The 14,412-nt window shown below is 41.6% G+C and overlaps 1 protein-coding gene across 1 annotated transcript; it reads left to right on the top strand.

Moving 5' to 3' along the window:
• Positions 1-8,333: 8,333 nt before the first annotated feature.
• Positions 8,334-14,350, top strand: LOC113033852 (kelch-like protein 10). Its single transcript, XM_026188005.1, has 5 exons — positions 8,334-8,713; positions 9,648-10,134; positions 11,120-11,713; positions 13,619-13,768; positions 14,003-14,350. The coding sequence occupies exons 1-5, from the start codon at positions 8,580-8,582 to the stop codon at positions 14,300-14,302; spliced, it is 1,665 nt and encodes a 554-aa protein (XP_026043790.1). The 5' UTR covers positions 8,334-8,579; the 3' UTR covers positions 14,303-14,350.
• The last annotated feature ends 62 nt before the right edge of the window (positions 14,351-14,412 follow it).

Raw genomic sequence — 14,412 nt, 5'->3', positions numbered from 1 at the left:
TCATTGGTGTTTAGGTAATTTTGCGTCACAGCATCAAATGTTTCAATGCACTGTTAAATGCACTGGATCTTGAAAAAACAGCCTGAAAATAAATAACAGTTTATCCAAACACCTCTCTTTTTGATTGTTGCATTATGATTACGGATACAAAATAACTGTCAGGAACCATGTGCTCACACACATATCAGTATAGGACGATCTGATTTCCTCGTGTCAGCATAAATCATCGTTTGTGCTGCTTCTGTTTTCAAAGACATTAATGAAAATGTAAAGGTCAAATGTACTGTTTATAAGATTGGGGAAAACTGCAGTCAGCTGAGACTGAAGAAGTCACTTGGATGAGTGACGAAACGTTTCTCCCACTGAAAGTGTCCGGATGAACAGAATCAACCTTTTGGAATTTACTTACCCGGATGATTAAGCACGCATCAAGACGTTGTTTTATTAATATTTTTAAAATGATAGCGGCACAAACAACAATTTTAGCAGCACAAACCAGCACAAACATAGCACAACTGATTGACACCAATTTTGTTTGATTCCATTAATATGAGGGGGCTGGTTGACCTCTGATGACCTCTAGAAATTTTTATTAATATCTTTAAAATGATAGCAGCACAAACGAAAATTTTTGCAGCACAAACGTAGCACAAAAGTTTGATACCACTTTTGTTGGATTTGAAGAAGGTGGGGGGGCCAACTTCACTCACATTTTGGAGACCGTTGATCAAACGTAAATATGTCCAGTCACTTTTGATTCAACCTGCTTAGCTTGATCTCACATTTGCCGTTTCCTCTATCTCTATCCCCTGTGTGTGTCTGTTTGTGTGCTTGTGCGTTTGTGAGTGTGTGTGTGTGCGTGCGATGATCTCACATTTGTCATTTCTTCTTTCTCTCTCCCCTTGTCTTGTGTGTGTGAGTGAGAGAGAGATTATCATCTAACATTTGCCATTTCCTCTATCTCTTTCCCCTGTGTGTGGGTGCATGTGTAAAGGTAAGAAGCTTAGTAATGAAGTAAATGAATTCATTGACGGGTGAACAAACAAGGGCAACACGGTGGCACAGTGGTTAATATAGTTGCCCGCACAGCAAGAAGGTCCTGAGTTCAACTCCACTATCAGGCTGAGGTCTTTCTGTATGGACTTCTCATGTTCTCAAAGTGTTTGTGGGGGTTCACTCCACGTGCTCCGGCCTCTTTCCAAAATCCTAGTTTGTGGAGAAACTCTGAAATGCTCTTAAGTGTCTAGGGTTGTCTGTATCTGTGTTAGCCCTGTAACAGACTGGTGACCTGTCGAGGGTGCACCCTGCTTCTCGCCCTAAGATAGCTGGGATAGGCTCGAGCTGCCCTGTGACACTGGAAAAGAAACACAGCAGAGAATGGATGGGTGGCTGATCTAACGTAAACATTTCCAGTCACTTTCAGTTCAAGCTGCTTAGCATGATCTCACATTTGCCAATTTCTCTATCTCTTCCCCCTCTGTTGTGTGTGTGTGAGATATTCTCACTTTTGCCATTTCTTCTGTCCCTTTCAACTGATCTGTGAGTGTGTGTGTGTGTGTGTGTGTGTGTGTGTGTGTGTCCCACATATTGCATACTCTGCTTTTGTCCTCAAATCAGGTAGGAAGTGTCTGTGTGGTTGAGCTGGTCTGGTCTGTCTAGACTTTCACTAGATAGATCAGGCTGCACCCACCTGTGAAACAGGTGGAGGGTCACCAGGACATGCAGAACTCGCTGACAGACTCCTGGCCACCTCTTGCCTCCTTAGTAGAAAGGGGCCACTCCCAGAGGCAGAGGGCTGTGAGGCACCGCCCGCCGGGCCCTCTCCTTTGGGAAAACCCTCAACACTGGGCCGAACCTTGGAGTTCTGTATGTCCATTCAGGCACACTCCATGCTTGATCTGTGGGCAATTCCTCTCAGAAGTGGAGGTCACGGTGGAGGCGTCGGAGGGCGGAAGGCGTTCCCTCAGTGGCTCTCCTCTTCTGAGATTGTGTAAAAACATAAGTCAATGTAGTGTAAGCAGCTTGAAAAGAAAGTAATTGAACTTGTTGAGATGGTTGATCAAACTGAAATATTACTGTCATGGTCCAGTTACGCTACATGTATTTGTTTTTGTTTGTCTCACTTTCTTTCTTGCTTCCCTGCTCACAACGCGATGCCTGGGTGGACCTAATCATGGGCTCCCGGTTGCTGTCCTCACACCTGCAAGCAATTTCTCACCTGAGGTTCATCATCCTGTTTACCAGCCACTTCTGAAGGCAGTTGCTTGGAGCCCTTTGTCGCTGGACTACTGTGTAACATTCGTTAGTGCAATTCTAGCTTTGGAAATATTTTGATTTCTCTTTGTGCTTTGCTTGGCATTTAACATTTTGTCCTTGTATATAGATTTTCCGTGCCCCGCCTTGAGACCCTGTTCGTGAGTGTGGCAGTTGCAGTGAGCCTGTGGAGCCCCCACCCTCCATGGACCTCTGGATTCGCTGGACCCCTTCTCCCCACTTGTATATAGTGCACTCTGTGTCATGTACATAAAAAAAATGTTTATTGTGATTCGTAGTCTGCGCTTGAGTCCTGCTCAGCCTTGACAATTTTTAGTCACTTTCGGTTCAAGCTGCTTAGATTCCCATGATCTCACATTTGCCATTTGTGTGTGTGTGTGTGTTTGTTTGTCCCACATATTGCATACTCTGCTTTTGTCCTAAAAACAGGTAGGAAGTGTCTGTGTGGTTGAGCTGGTCTGGTCTGTCTAGACTTTCACTAGATAGATCAGGCTGCACCCACCTGTGAAACAGGTGGAGGGTCACCAGGACATGCAGAACTCTTGCCTCCTTAGTAGAAAGGGCCACTGCCAGAGGCGGAGGGCAGTGAGGCATCCAACCCCCATCTCATCAATAGGGGGGTATGATCTGAAATAACAATAGATTGATAATTGCAAGTTTCAATAAGTGGAAGAGGACATTTATCAGTGACAAATGAATTTATCCAATAGAACATTTTGTGGACAGGAATATAGTCGGAGCATGCCCTGGATGAGTATCCTTATTAGAGCTTCTTTCTAGGTTAGAGAGCACACAGCTTGTACCTCCAGCTAAAATGAGATTGTGTGTTGTCATATCCAGAATTCACGAGAATTAATAGACAATTAAGGTTTCATCATCCCATTTGGGGGCGTAAATGTTGGCTTAAATCAGTTCATAAAGTTGTCCATAAAGTCCATAATGTTGGCCAACCACAGTAATACGGACCCATAATAAGGACCCATAGGATCAGATAAAATGGTTGATACAGGAAATGGGACGTTTTTACCCATAAGGATGGCCACCCCTCTGTCTTAGAGTTAAAGTTGGAATGGACTATTTGGCCAACCCAACCAGTCTTCAATCTATATCGGTCTGCTATACAAAGGTGAGTCCCCTGTGGTAAAGACATATCAGATTTTTTCAGTTGTGTAAGCACCTTTTTGTGCTTAACAGGGTGATTCATAGACTTAATGATCCAACTTACAAAGTTGGCTGCATAACCCGTAAGCTTCGCCTGTATATTGACAGCAGCCATAGAGTTATCTAATCAAAGAGCAACAGTATGAATGTGTGTGTGTGATAGCCACTAACGTCTAATCACACTTATGTGAATTAACTTATATTTCAGCTATTTTACTTTAAATGTAAGTGATATTTTCTTTTGAAAATCCTCTAAATTAACTAGTTTTAACTATAGACCTGGTAACTAGTCTGGGATATTTGTAGCTGATGCTCCATTTTTGTACCAGTAGGTGGCAGTGTGAGACCATGGTTTGGCCTGTTGTTAGTAGTCAGAAGCATGCTCAGCACTGTTTTCTCATAATGTTACATGTACTCCCTGCCGTATCATTTCTTTCCTGCTTGCAGGCTAGTATTGTACCAGAAATAGAAAATAAAAGCAGTCACACCCGATATATTGCATAGATTTAATTGTAATACTTATTACTTGTTATTCTGTTTTCTTTTTATTCTGTTTCTTCGTTACTCTGTTTCTTTCGCTCCGGGACCACGTGCACGTAATTTTCGTTACACCTCATGTAAACATGTGATGCGAATGACAATAAAGAATCCATGAATTCTTTTGGACCTAATACTGATCTTTGAGGTATGTCACAAGCAACATCCATCAATTTAGATTCCTACTCATTTATTTGTACATATTGTTGCATATTCACTACATAGCTTTTTATCAGTCCAAAACCACTCCCCTAAACCCATACTTTCCATTTTTTTTATTAGAATTTCATGATTGACAGTATCGAACAGGGCTGCCACAAACGTTTATTTTGATAGTCGACTAGTCACCGATTATTTTTGCGATTAGTCCACTAATCAGATCATGCAACACAGAGCTTACTGCACCAGCATGCATCTGCTCTAATATAACTATCATTAGCTTACAGCTTTAAGTGTATGTGCTAACTAAAAAATAAAGACAAGATGATAGTTTATTAAATTTTAATTAAATTTGCAGATTGTTTCGGTGAAGTTTAATAAACTCAGCCGTCTGCTCCTTGCTATCTAAAATATAACAGGACACCGGAGTAAATTCTCAAGCATCTCACACTTCTGATGATCAGTTGTCTGCTTGACGTTTATTCAGCTGTGTAAAAACCAATGACTGTATAAACTATAACTTTAATCTCAGCCAAACCGATTTACTCAGGAACAAATAAAATACTGAAAAAACCCAAACAATAACATTTTTAAGTTATCTAAGTGACTTATATATCATGTTTAACCTGAGTAGCGAAAGACGGCGGTGGGTTTGAAAACGATTTGCCGGGAGTCCGGTGTTCTCACCGGCTCTAGCGAGCCTTGAACCCCAGCTAGCTATCGAGCTAGTGCTCTTGCTCTAGTGTGAGAGATAAGTAGTTTTAAACCTTGTGATCCACAAAAAGTATAACGATAAAAGAACTGACTGCGTTACAGTCAGTGCGGGAGCAGCGGCTTCGCTCATGCGCGATTCATTTGCCGTTTGGACGCACAGGTGTTGTCTCATGATATCACAGGTCTCCTGCCCTGATAGCAGCTGGGGGAGGACTATCCTCCGCCTGTGAGCGCTTTGGCATGGGTGAGGTGCCCAAGGTATCACCGCTGCCTGTTGCGAGTAAGAGCGATATGCGTTTTCACGTCAAAAAGTCGTCATAAATAAGTCTCCAATAATACCAGAAAAAGTCGCCAGATTTGTCGCTAGTCGCTTTTTAGAAAAAAAGTCGCTAAGGGGGTCTGAAAACTCGTTAAATATAGCGACAAAGTCGCTAAGTTGGCAACACTGCAGCTGGCGTCCTTGTACATGCAGTGCTGCCATCTTCTGTTTCAGTCCGTTATTACACTCTCAAATCCTACTACTTATTCATGTGTCTTTTGGGATCTTACAAAGCTACGGAGCCCCGCAGGGGACATGGGAGAAAAAAAAAATTAAGACAGACTTTTGCGAGATCTCGCAAAAGTTTTAGCCGCATTCTTCGGAGGCCGCCAGCTCGAAGCCGACCGGGAGGTCGAGGCACGATGTGCCGGGAAAGCGGTGTTCCTCCCGGCTGTAGTAGGTCTCGACCTCCCGTTAGCTTCGAGCTAGTGGGTGTCAGATCTCCAAAAACGTCGGAGCACTTTTGCAAATATGTGATGTCTTGTAAACCGAGCAGGTATCTGACGTTTACACAACTACATTCACGCCTCAAAATATCTTAAAAGTGTATTTTGTGACCCAGAAAGAGTAATATTACAACTAAGTAGCTGCCGCCATTGTTGGAATTCAACTTTTGCGAGATCTCGCAAAAGTCTGTCTTAATTTTTTTTTCTCCCATGTCCCCTGCGGGGCTCCGTACAAAGCTTCAAACGACACGTCGACTATTAAATTAGTCTTCGACGATTTTGATAGTCGACGTAATCGTGACTAGTCGACTAATCGTGGCAGCCCTAGTAAATGGTAAATGGCCTGTATTTATATAGCGCTTTACTAGTCCCTAAGGACCCCAAAGCGCTTTACATATCCAGTCATCCACCCATTCACACACACATTCACACACTGGTGATGGCAGCTACATTGTAGCCACAGCCACCCTGGGGCGCACTGACAGAGGCGAGGCTGCCGGACACTAGCGCCACCTGGCCCTCTGACCACCACCAGTAGGCAACGGGTGAAGTGTCTTGCCCAAGGACACAACGACCGAGACTGTCCAAGCCGGGACTCGAACCGGCAACCTTCCGATTACAAGGCAAACTCCCAACTCTTGAGCCACGATCGAACAGTTTTTTTAATTAAAAAAAAAAACTCCAAGTGTGTACTTCTTATTATGTAGGCCAGGGGTGTCCAAACTTTTTGCAAAGAGGGCCAAATTTTATAAAGTGAAGACGCCTGGGGGCCAATGGTTCCTTTTGACTTTTTTTTTCATAACAAAGTTACATGAAAATATAATGAAGAACAATTTTAATAGTCACAATTACCCGTTATTTTTAAAATAGAAATGTACCTAAATAAAAGACACTCAGGCAAGCATTTACAACTCTAAAGACACAATTCTGCCTTTCATTTATATCTGGAGAGTCAGACAACATTGAACAAACTGTATAGAATACCCTAAATTTCCATGAGTTTGCAATATCTTTGCCTAATGAACATTTAAACAGGCGTTATAAGTAATGAAAAGTGTTCTGTTATCAATAAAGTTTTTTTTAAAGTGAATTTCGCCCTTTGACTTTTACAAGACCTTTCAGGAAGCCAAAGTTTTTCACATACTGGAAGATTGCACAACTGGAAGTTCACTTGCTGCAAGAAATAAACACATTTGTAAATTTACACAATATGTACACAACACACTCAACTATGAATTAAGAGCATAACATCAACAGTTAAAACCAAATCTTAAGAGTTTAACAAAATACGTTTCCTTTTGTGTATTGCATTAGCATGCTTTATGCTTTTTACTGTTGAGAAACACATGAGTAATGCAGGGATGTCACTCCTGGAGGCCTGCTCTTCATTTGATTCAACTGTGCTAAACCAGAAAGAACTAAAACATGCATAGCAGCTCTCCAGTACAGAATTTGGGCATCCCTGGACTAATGAGAGGGGTGATACTGAGATCTAGATTTTAGTAAAGCAATTAGGTGTGCTTTGAGGGCAGTGGTTGAGATGCATAAAATATCACGCAAGTGGGAGTCACTCATCCTTGATCTCAATCGGTTCTTGTTTAAGTTCATGACAGAGAATGTTTGCTCACACAAATATGTGGAACCAAATTGACCCTGTGTACGAGAAAATGCTAAATTCCTGGTTTGAGACCGGATGTGGGGTTGTACATTTCCGGTAGCTTGACTTTGCGGTCAATCGCTACTGCAAAGATATACTCCAAAATCATGTCCAAAACTCGAAAACGGAAAGATCGCGTTAAGTTACAAAGAGCAGAAGGTGGGAACACTCACCACTGTTGTGTCATAAAAAAATCTAATGATCAATTTTGACATTTAAAGAGTTTAGATCGATCAGTTGTTTACGTCACTCAACACAAGCAGAACTGCATCACTGCAGCAGAAGACACCTCGTCCACATTCAGAAGCACATCTCTGTATAGTGACTGGTCTCATGATTTAAACAGGCAAATGTTCAGCATTCAAACTACAGGTGAAGAATAGTCAAACCAGATGTTTCCCCCATTATGTCGAGATCAGCTAGTCAAGTACACACCTACACAGCATGTTAACAAACCCTGAAAAAAGCCACACAAAAAATGAATGATTGCTGGTAACGGTTTCTATACATTAGTATTTACGAAGAGTATGTTGTGACTTACCTTCAAAATTACAGCGGTCCCTCGCTAATAACGCGGTTCACCTTTCACCTCGCTGTTTCGCAGATTTTTTTAGTGCAAGTTTGCATGCTTATTTTTTTTTATGTCACATTGTGTCCTGATCGCTGCAGACGATCTCCTCCGTGACGTCTCTCCTGTACAGTACAGAATCGCTGCATCGATCGCTGGCAGTGTGACTCTGAAGTGCAGTACTGTATGTCCACGATGTCCACGAAACGTTTTGCACCGTCAAAAAATAAAATTGGCAACTTGATTTCACCTATCGCTGGTTATTTTTAGAACATAACACCCGTGATAAACGAGGGACAGCTGAGAAATATAACATTTGAATCCCTTTTCTCTTTTGCCCTGAGGTGCAGGGAAAAAATATCAACAAGTCGATGAACATCATTTACAGATATATTGGGTAAATGCCCAAGACATCTATAGAAATGTAAATTGCCGCTTGATTCATTCATTTGCTTAACTTGTTTTGGACCATAAACCAGGTGCGAATAGGACACCGGAAACAAAGCTCCCCAAAGGCGTTTCCGCACCGGAAGTAGCATATGCTAACGTTCACACAGTCAATTAACGGAATGATGCACTATGATTTTCAAATATAAACAGAGTAGTGACACTTTCCAGGCAGCATAAGTTAACGTAATCAGTAATTTAGACAAAGTACCTCACAAACTGTAGGCAGATCTCTAAAGGAAAACACTAAACAGGAGATTTTTTAGAAGTTTAAACATCTTGAGTAACATCTGAATAATGACCAGCGCCCGTAGTACCGTCTTTAGGGAGCTTTTTCTGGATGGACAGGTTTGTGACTCTGTGATCCGAGCTGGAGATGTTGAGTTTAAAATTCACAGGATCATCCTCTGTAACTGCAGTGCATACTTCAGGTGAGCAGGCCTGTGTTGTTTGGCTGTGGTTTGGTTCTGCATTTATCCTACTTCAAAGTTTTCATGTAACACAGTGCAGCAGGTATTGGGAGGTTTCAATGTTACACTGTACTTTTTGATCACTAGAAATGTTCTGGAGCAATTTTTAGGGGGGAAAAAAAAATCAGTCCTGTATTTTTATTTAGTTATTTATTTTGGGAGGTTTGTTGGGATACATATATAGTGTAGGTTTGTGTTTGACTCCACAATGAGCCGTTAAGAGGTAGTTTGAAAGATTACAGACGCTATAAACTGGCTTTCTGATTATATTTCATCAGCACGACAACAGCAGCAGCAGTTCTAATAAATTTGTGCACAAACTGGCCTGCACCAAAAGGACCACATCAGTGGTGATATTAGCTGTGCCTTCACCAGTTTAGCTGAAATTGTATGTCTAAATAGGCAGGTAATCAATTTGGGGCCAGACTGAGAGGTGGCCAATGATATGCCATTTCTGTTGCAGTGGGACATGTCCGCTCTTTCCAATTCTGTCTAGTCAGTAAATTTGATAATGTGAAATTCAGTTATTATATTTGCAGCTATTTAATGCCTGCTGTCCCCTGTCGCTCTAACCCTGTTACTGTATAGGAATATTTGCTACAATGCCTAGACAACTCTATATCTTTCTGTCTGTCTAAACATAGCAGCAATGCTGAATGTTTTTCTGCACATGTCTGAATAGATGACCTTAAATAGGAGATTGCCCATTTGAAATCAAGTCATTTTAGATTTTTGTTACTTTAATTTCATATCTCTTTGATCACAGCTTGCTCAAGTAAGCATGCAGCTGAAAAATTATACAAATGCTATTTAACTATGAGCTGCACGACATCAGGTACTTTTTAAGTTCCATGACAGAGAGACAATGTGAAAATGCTGATCTGAATCTGCACAGGGATCTCTTCTCCTACAAACCACTACCATCAAACAAGGTCTACAACTTCCCCACTGTGTCTCCAAAAGCAATGAGCCTCATTTTGGAATATGCCTATACCCAATCTGTTGTGGTGACGGAGGACAATGTACTGGAGCTGTTGGCGGAAGCAGACCACTTTATCGTGACTGGCATCATTCAAGCCTGCTGCGACTTCCTGGAGAGGAAGCTTTGTGTAAATAACTGCGTCAGTATCTACAATCTGGCACACTTACACAACTGTCCTGACCTCAGGGGAAAGGCCTTTCTCTACATCCTCCATCACTTTGAAGAGGTTGGTGCACTCTCCTTGGAGTTCCTTCAGCTCTCTGTGCAGCAACTATCAGATCTTATCGAGAATGATGAGCTCAATGTGAAGCAGGAGAGCACTGTGTTTGAGGCCATTCTCAGATGGATCAACTATTCCCCTGTGGAACGTGGGTGTGACATGCCCGCACTGCTCAAGCAGGTAACTGAAAATGGGATATCAATTTAATTGCTCCTCTAAGTGCATTTATTTTGTTTATTACTCAGTGAGGGGCTGTTGAATGAATGGTACAGTTTGAAAGTATAGAAAGCAACTTCCGCTGTAGCAATTTGAATTGGGAATAAAAAATAAAACATAAGCTTGATGCCTGATGCAAAAAAAAAAAAAAGAAGTTTGATTGTACACTATTGTGTTTACAGAGTTGGGTGTCCAGGCCGCCCACCTGCTCGCCCATCAGCCTTTTATGGCTGACGTGTAAAAAGCTAAAATTGCAATGGCAGAATTACTCAAACTTAAGGCTTGGTAATAGAGTTAATGTAGGGGAATCATTCTTCTTCATTCTTAATCACATTGGGGGGGGTGTTTCTAATTCACTTGGGAGTGTGCATCAGAAGGTGCTCATCATTTAGTCCTTAATAAATTGTAAAAGTATTATTTACACTTGCGTCCAGATAAAACTGGCCGTTGATTTGTAGTTTCAGAAGTGCATTATTGATAATGTGTCTGAACTGCACTTTAGCTTTTCTGACAGAAAAGTTGACTATGCCCATAGTGTTCTGCCAGAACTTACTGACTGGACCTTAGGCATTTACAACAGGACAAACCCTCATTGTGGGACCTGTTTCTACAGCAGGAGGTTACTCAGTGCTCAGATAATGGCATTGAAGCTTGACTGTGGCACCACTGCTTGTTTGGAGGTAATGCCATGACCTGCCTTTGTTGTTTGGCAGGTGATGCTGTGGCTCTTTACAGGTAATGTTAGGGTCTTTAAGGGCAATGCCACAGCTGATTGGAGGCAATGCCAGGAGCTACCATAGCTATCTGGGTGATTCCATGACATTTTGATTATAGGGATAGTGCTATACTTCACTAATGGGTGGTGGCATGGTGGCTACATCCAACTCTTATATACAGTCTAATGTTGTATTTCTTGCCTTTTTCCCTTATGATTCTTGTTTTCATCCAGGTCCGCCTACTATTAATACCCACTGAGTACTTGGTTGGCACTGTGAGCAGAAATGATGTGGTGAGTAGTAGTCCGGCATGCATGGATATGGTAACCACTGCCATGAAGATGCTAAATGAGTCCATTGTGGAGAGACCTATACCCCAAACACGCCTGCCGTCTGAAGTCTTATTGGCCGTTGGTGGATGGGTGAGTCATTTACCAAGTGACAAGATTGAGATGTACAATGTTCGAGCTGACTACTGGGTGCCGCTGAGCTTGACACCGTATGCTTCTCTGGGATTCTACGGTTATGCTTACCTCAATGGATGTGTCTATTGCATCGGAGGTTTTGATTTCACAAGCTTTTCAAGTCATGTGAGAAGGTTCAGCCTCACCAGCCAAACCTGGACAGAGGTGGGGCCGATGCATGAAGAGCGGGGCTTTCTCAGTGTGGCCACACTGAATGGCTGCATATATGCTATGGGCGGGTGCCAATACCAAAAGACACTGAAAAATGCAGAACGATATGAGCCTGACACCAACCAGTGGACTATGATTGCATCGATGCACAAGCCCAGGGCAGAAGCTGGTGCTGCAACACTACACGGCAAGGTAAGTGGAATTGAGGTAGTGGAAGATCTCTGCCATGTTGGTTTTGTGGAGAAAGTGGTGGACAAAGTTAACTGGTAATGCTAACAACCTTGGTTAACAAGCTGCGTCAATAAAATGTACAGTCACATAATTCCATTAGAAATGCACCTGCCACTGCCTTAATCTGTCAGTACACGTCCCAAAGCAGTCACAAACCCAAATTGTAGCCAGGACACTATCCATATGGATTAGGTTTTTTTTGGCCTTTTGTGTCTGGCTGTAAAAATGATTTTTAAGGCTATGTAGTTGGATTTACAACATATGGGGATTTATTATCTTTTGGAGCCAGCCAACCAACGCATTTATGCACTGGAACATGAGAGCACAGTAAAATATTACTTTTCTGTGAGCTTCTGTGCAAAAAACATTTTTTTAATAGTCTTATAAAGCTGGCCAATGGGAGTAATTTTTAAAAAGTGAATATTTATTTATTTTTTTTAGATTTATGTCATGAGTATTGAGAAAGACATTCTTTCCTTGGTTGGTACTTTTTTTTCTTGCAAACTTATAACAATCCTGCAAAGGATTGTTTTGGTTTTTTTTGGTTCGGTTGGGATCTCTTTGTTAATTTAATCTCAGTAAACATATGTTTTTTTAAAAAGAATATTATGGCTTGGCAATTTCTTTATTCCTGTTTTATTTGTTTTGCTTAACATGGCACTGATTTGCAAATGTACTTTTCAGCTTGAGGGCTTAATCATCACTGGACCTTTCTGTGGAAAATATGAATAGTTTATGAATTGTATCAGTTTTATAATATTTTATTTTTAAGCTAAATATTTCTATTACCATTATTCCAACAGCTCAGGGAGAAGGTTATGGTTACTTCACCCTCACATCGTGAAAAATAGCAATTTTATAATTTCTGCATCCATATTTTTTAAGTCTGCAAAATACAGAAAATAAATGCAGCAAACCTCTGCTAAAACTAAATGTTTTAGGATAACACCATCATTTTTAGATTTTTACTACTATTATGCAAAGTAGCTACACAGAAATCTGATGAAAACATTTTTAGTTTTTCACAAGCGCATGGCACAACATCGAAGAGCCACCTCCACGGGACAAGACTCAGCAGTCCATCTGCATCTAAAGGACCACGGTCACTCTTTCGAGGATGCCAATGTTCACATTATGGACAGGGAGGACAGATTGTTTGAAAGAGGAGTGAAAGAAGCCATTTATGACCACTGTGAGCGACCATCTTTGAACAGAGGCGGTGGCTTACGACACCAGCTGTCTGCCATCTATAATCCAGTTTTGAGTTCCCTTCCCAGACGTCTTAACGCCCACTCACATCCTGGGCCATCTGATCTCAGGAATTCGCTTGATAAGGTGGGGCCAGGTTTCACAATGAGCTCACCTGAAACCCTGGCTGATTGTGACCCACACCCTCTTTCACACCTTGGCTCATGTAATTAGGTAGAGGATCATCAGGGGGTCCTTTGTCCCTCTTGGGGGGAAACTCCCACAGGGCTTAAATCTGGGACTCTCCACCATTTGACTCTTAGATCTGAAGAAGCTTCTCGGATGAGAGGTGAAAAGTCTTCAAGCAACTTAAAGAAGTCCAGATGCTTTTCTTTCCAAGCTCCTTAGAATACGATGACCTGGATGACTGAGAACCTTCACAGACATTTTTAGTGTTTGTAAGTTTTTTCTGGAAGCTGAAACATTTAATTCTAGTAAGGCAAGGCAAGGCAAGGCAAATTTATTTGTATAGCACAATTCAACAACAAGGTGATTCAAAGTGCTTTACAGAGACATTAGAAACAAAAACAGATAAAAGGCATGATTTAAAATTGATTAAAACAAGCAAGCAAACAAACTAACTAGTAATTTTGACTTAAACTTGATTTTAATTTCTAGGTGTACATTTTTGGTGGTGTTACTGAAGATGAACCTCTGTCATGTGCTGAGTCCTACAACCCTGACACCAACCAGTGGACACTGATCACACCCATGGAAACCGGGAGGACTGGGGGAGCCGTGGTCGCCTACAATAACGAAATCTTTGTAGTAAGAAGAGCTTAAAACATAATCTTATTACGGACAGAAATTCAAACATGGAATGTTTACTGTACCTGTATTTGGGAGTCTGTATTATTTTCCAAGTACCATGTACTGGGTTATTGGAATGTGATTTCTATAATTACCCTAGAATCAGATATTTTGGAATCTGGAGACCTATTTACTTTTTTACAACAGAACATTTTTACGTTACAGACTGTAACAAGTCCTTTGTCTGCACAGGTTGGTGGCTTTAACGGTATCACTCAGTTGCGTAGTGTCATCGCATATGACCCAAGAACAAGACGCTGGCGCAACGTTGCTCCCATGTTACACCCTCGTGAAAGCTTCGGCATTGCAGTGCTGGAGGACCAGCTGTATGTGGTTGGAGGTTTCCACAATGGCGGCTTATTCTGCAATCTGGAGTGCTATGATGAAAAGACCAACAGGTGGTACATTGTCAGCGACAAAGGGATGACCCAAGGTGCTGTCAGTTGTTGCGTTCTGAAGCGACACCCCGATCTGACTGCTTATCTTCCATAATTATTTCACATAAAGAAATAAAGAAATACATTTTTCATCAATAAAAAACTGGCTGTTTCTCTGCTTAAGATCCTGAGGTCTGACATCCCAGTGAAAAAGTCTCTTTTAGC

The sequence above is a fragment of the Astatotilapia calliptera genome, chromosome 12, assembly GCF_900246225.1.
Source record: "Astatotilapia calliptera chromosome 12, fAstCal1.2, whole genome shotgun sequence".
Lineage (NCBI taxonomy): Eukaryota > Metazoa > Chordata > Actinopteri > Cichliformes > Cichlidae > Astatotilapia > Astatotilapia calliptera.
The sequence above is the reverse complement of the archived record's forward strand: the minus strand, read 5'-3'. Positions and strand labels throughout refer to the sequence as shown.